Source organism: Mercurialis annua, linkage group LG1-X (genome assembly GCF_937616625.2).
Source record: "Mercurialis annua linkage group LG1-X, ddMerAnnu1.2, whole genome shotgun sequence".
Taxonomy (NCBI): domain Eukaryota; kingdom Viridiplantae; phylum Streptophyta; class Magnoliopsida; order Malpighiales; family Euphorbiaceae; genus Mercurialis; species Mercurialis annua.
Genome location: NC_065570.1, coordinates 8,766,466 through 8,771,631, shown reverse-complemented (window position 1 = coordinate 8,771,631; position 5,166 = coordinate 8,766,466). Strand labels below are relative to the sequence as shown.

At 29.0% G+C, this 5,166-nt stretch overlaps 1 protein-coding gene across 1 annotated transcript; it reads right to left on the bottom strand.

Annotated features, from left to right (window-relative positions):
• Positions 1-419: 419 nt before the first annotated feature.
• Positions 420-4,284, bottom strand: LOC126664762 (glycerol-3-phosphate 2-O-acyltransferase 6). Its single transcript, XM_050357306.2, has 2 exons — positions 3,498-4,284; positions 420-1,510 (listed from the first exon to the last, which is right to left on the bottom strand). Exons 1-2 carry the CDS (start codon positions 4,113-4,115, stop codon positions 617-619), a joined length of 1,512 nt encoding a protein of 503 aa, XP_050213263.1. The 5' UTR covers positions 4,116-4,284; the 3' UTR covers positions 420-616.
• Positions 4,285-5,166: the final 882 nt, after the last annotated feature.

Genomic DNA, 5,166 nt, shown 5'->3' with positions numbered 1-5,166 from the left:
AATTTTAGATTATTTGTTTTACTTATATTAATTAATTATATATGTTATTTAGATTGAAACTAATTTTATAATTAAATTAATTGTTATACAAATTTTATTAGTTTTAATATTAGTATAGTGTTTCTATTTTAAAAAAATCTCATTTAATTGTATAAATAATTAAAAAAATAATTCGATTATTATATAGTGACAAATAATTAAACTGTCATAAAAGTAACAGTAGGAAGAATTCTAGTTATAGTTTAATTATTGGATAGTCAAAAATTATTTTATTAAGTAAAGTTTAAAAGATTTAATTATAAATTTATAGTAGTGACTTTGTTTGCTCACTTCCACTTATATATGCTATCGATAATTAATCAGAAGAAATTAGATGCTATGAAATTTAAAACTTAAATCAAACAGATTTACAAATAGAATACAAAGAACTTATTTGACTATTAAATTTGTATAGCCAAACAAAATAAGTAGGAATTAGTATTACATAAAGTATAATTTTATACTAAACTTGAAGAACAAATCAAAATGTTTATTTTTCTTTATGACATAATTAAGTTTCATACATAAAAAAAAAGTAGCCAAATCATAAGAATTTCACGAAATTTCACAATACTTATTATTTTCCCTTCTCTTCTTTTTCCTTTTCGTTTTCTTTCTTAGACGGAACCCGGCCGTCTGTACCAGCAAGCACAGAATACTTATCTTTCCTTGTCAAATTAGTACATTCAAACCCTAATGTACCAGCAAGAACCCTCTGTATATAATTCGCAACTTCAATTGGCGATTTACCCCCTTTGCAAGTAAGCTCAACGGGCAATTGATTCAAGAACGTAATCTCATAGGTAGGCATCGGATTCATGAACACAAAATACGGGTCCAACAATTTATGTCCCCGGACCGTTGTTCCATGAAAAACTGTCTGCTTTGTATTGATTGCCACCGGAACAATTCTATCGGTAAGCTCCGCGAAAAGTGCACTGAATCTCAATAAAAACGGCTCTCGACAAGTAGTTCCTTCGGGGCAAATAACCAAATCACCTTCCTCTAATAAACGCTTAATATTCGCTGCATCTTTATCACGTTCTCTCGTTAAAGCAACGGCTTTGATAGGCGATATGATCTCGGAGAATTTGCTTATGCTATATGTGACACAGCTTATCTTTCTCCCCAAGGCAACTGCTGTAACAACCGGATCTATCACAGTCCTATGGTTGCATATGAATAGGAATCCACTTTGACCTTTTCTTGGGGCAGGTGGTGGGGTACCCTTAACTATAAGCCTAATTCCAAGAATCTTGTAGTTGTAATAGGCAAGTTTTTCAGGTAAAGGAATGTTAAGGTATACCCTAAGGATTGAGAGAAAAATACCAATTGGCATCCATAAGAATGTAAGTAGGGCAACTAGTGGAGTTGGCCTTTGAACTAAACGTCCTTCATGAAATATTACAGGGCTTAGAAGCTTGTTTCTTGGTAGTGCCTCACACTTTGTTTTTGGTACCAAATATGCTTCCTGCAATTATTAATTAGCATAAATTAGATTAGTTATATGTCAAATTTAGTACATTAATTATTTTCAAGTCGAATTAAAATATTACATTCTTAAGGAACTAAGTTACGAAAAGTTTGTTAGTTATTAATTGGAGACTAAGTAGAAAATTTAATGACTGTAGAAATTTAATATTCATTATTAATATAATAGAAAATATGACGGGACAAAATTTGGTTTACATAAACTCAATTTGACCTGAAAACCACTAAGATATTTCTCATTTCTTATAGTATTAAAAATAATATATAAAGTGAACTAAATTAAAATCTCTAAATAAAATTAAATAATTTAATAATTTAATGACCCTAAAATTTAATACTCGAACGAATTATAATAATATTTCAACCATGCACTAAATTAGACATGATGCTAAAATATTTTTGTTGTATGTGGTGGGGATCGAGTAATTTAAAATGTAGGTGAACATGTGTAGTAAATGCATACATTTCATATTTCTTATCCTAGTTGTTTTTGCTGGACCAGATGGTGTATGCTGGCTAATTGATGAGACTGGTGCTAACTGGAAAATGATCAACATAAATACAAGCTCTTAGTCAAATAAATAAAAGGGTCCATATTTTGTAATTTTCAATTAACTTAATTAAGTTCATCTATCTACGAAAATGATGTACTAACTGCATACACTGTAAATAATAATTTGCCACATTTGCATGGAAATTAAATGCACTAAATTAAATTTGTTTAAAACAAAGTAGAAGAATAAAATAATGCTTTCTGTTTTTTTATGAATAGAATTATGCCTTATCAAAATGAAGATAGATTTGATGCAAATAGTGTTTCTGTGTTAATATACCCAATTTATGCAAACTCACTTTCGTGAGTAAAACTATTTTATTTTTTCAATTGTGCAATTTTTTTGGGTACGTACTATAAATGTAGTTTCAGTGGTAGAGAAATTATAATTCGAATCGGAAGTTTTAGATTTATTTTTCCTCACTAATTGTAAAAAAAGATCATTTGGATAGAAGCAATAAAACCATGAAGAGATTCTTTAACAGAATCAAAGATCAGAAAACATAGAATTAGCAAGAGGAATAAATTACTAATCATATATGTTGCATGATGATCGTGATTAGTTAATGATTCATAAGTTGAATTATTGAGGGGTTAGGTTAGACATGAAAAAAGTATGGTAATTATTTTTCTTTGAAATAATGTGGAAGATAAGTATAGAAATGTTATTTGTGCCTCAATACTTAAAATAAGGTCGTAAAAAAAATTTAAAATGATATTTTTTAAATTTCAAATTAATAGATAATTTAATAAAAAAGTACACATATTTTTTTTTTGACAAATATATAAAATAAATTAGTTTATAAAAATAAAATAATATAATTTATAACAAAAAGAATTATCCTTATATAAATCTAGTAGCGGCCTTGTACTCTTGAAATTGTTATTCAAAATAACATTTGCTACTATAATTAATAAAGATATATATATATATATATAATAATTTATCACTGGAAGTTTATAATTTGGAACTTATGTAATATGTATCCGATATGTTTATAATTTGGGATGAAAAATACTAATATTGTCTATATTTTTTTTTGATGAATACTAATATTGTCTATTAATTTGGGATGAAATATTGAAAACCAAGGTGTTTATAATAATATAATTACTCTATCTAGTGGTCCTATGGTTTATAATAATAAAAAAAAGCTTCTAGACAACAAGAAAGCACAGAAAATTCATGAAGGAAATAGTATCGCCATTAACATTCTCACCAAACTTACAATAAATGTTATGTATAAATGAGATAAAATGTATAAATCGACCGTTGCACATGTACATGTGTACTGCCTAAATTAAGCTAAGAAACAGCTCACACTAAAACTCAGATCACTGTAATAACAAGCTTCAAGAAAAGATAAAAAAAATTTAATGCAAATTAAATTAGAAGATAAGATAATTATCTAACCTTGCAAATTGCCATGAAATCATAATCAGTCTCTCGATCTCCAAGCCCTACATCTGGCAAATTAGACCCAAATTCTCTCAAAACGGCGTCTCTTTTATGTTCACCAACAAGAATTCCAGGGTTCTTGACAAAACCAGTTGCTCTTCCAGATTTTGTAACCTCTAGTTCAGTTCCAAGAACCTTGTCTGCTCCTAAAAATGTCTTAACGAACGGTTCAACCATAATCCTCGGATTAGCCGTGACAATATATCTTTTACCAAAAGAGTTGAACACTTTCCATGTCTCAGGATGCACATCATCAGCGTAAAATCTCGGTAAAACAGACCGAGCTACCAGCTCGATATCTCGTATTTTAAGCCCAGCAAACGCGATGAACACGAATGTTTGAACCGCGATCGCCTCCGACAGGACTAAATACGTAAAATACACTAACGGGGCGGAAACTAAGAGAATAAACGCTCGTAGCCAACTTCCGGCTTCGAGTGCGACGAGCAAGAAATAAGGAAACGCACTCGAGGAAACGAGAAGTGTTCCGTCTAAATCGGCAGCCACCGTCTGATTTGATCGGCCTTCCGTGCTGCATTTCTTGATTGACTTGAAATTTTGATGAGCACCCATGTTAGTTGATGAGTGTAAAAATGGTTTATTTTAGGGGTAATTAAGTAGGTTTTGGTGGGAGTGTGTAATAATGAGAGAGGGGAGAAATTGAGGGGTTTATAAAAGAAGAGGAGAGGAAAATTTGCATTGTTGTAAGAGAGCATGAAATTGTTATGTGGTTGAGATAGAAAGGAAGACTACAACTGCTAATTAATACCAACATTTATTATACTTGTATGCTTTTTTTTATTTTATTTTTTTGCCAATTTTGGTTTAGAAAGAATTTGGATTAATGTTTTTGTGACTATTGTTTAGTGACAATGTTGTATGGTTCAATTCTACAAGTTGACTCTTTTATCTTGTTAGAATTTATATTCCAAAATTTCTTTTTATTGTAATAAAAAAATTATTAAAAAAATGGATTAATATAGTTCATTAAGATTTTTTTTGTGGAAAAATATACTTTCACTAAACCAAATCACAAGTAATTATAATATGATTTAAAAAAAAACTTTATATATTAAATCTTTTAATTTACTATAGAATAAAACGCTTGAAATTATTTATATATGTAGTGTTATTTGCAAAGTGAATTAAAAAAATATTATTATGGTCTATAATTATATTTTGGGCCTTTTAAGTGATGATGCATCACTTTATGTGATTCTTTTGTGAATCACATTATGTTATGTTTCATGGTGGTATTTAATCAACAACAATTTGAAGTCGTTAAAGAAGTTTGGCTTATAATCACCCACCACTTTAATTGGTTTCGAATATTTTTATCACGACGTGTTTAATTTTTTTTTTTATATAATTTTAAAAAGGGGAGCGCTTGTTGGAGGAAATGAACCTACGACCTAGCAGTTTTCTGCTTAACGCTTATATCATTTAAGATAAAACTCATTGGTACATGTTTAAAATTTTAATTTCGATCTAAAAATTCTTCAATTTTTAATTTAAAAATCTATAAAATCCTCTTCCAATTCTTTTAACGCCGTCAACATCAGCTTATATGGTATTTAAAAAAAATTAAAAAAATTAATATAACGCATAATTAGTTCCATCTCAT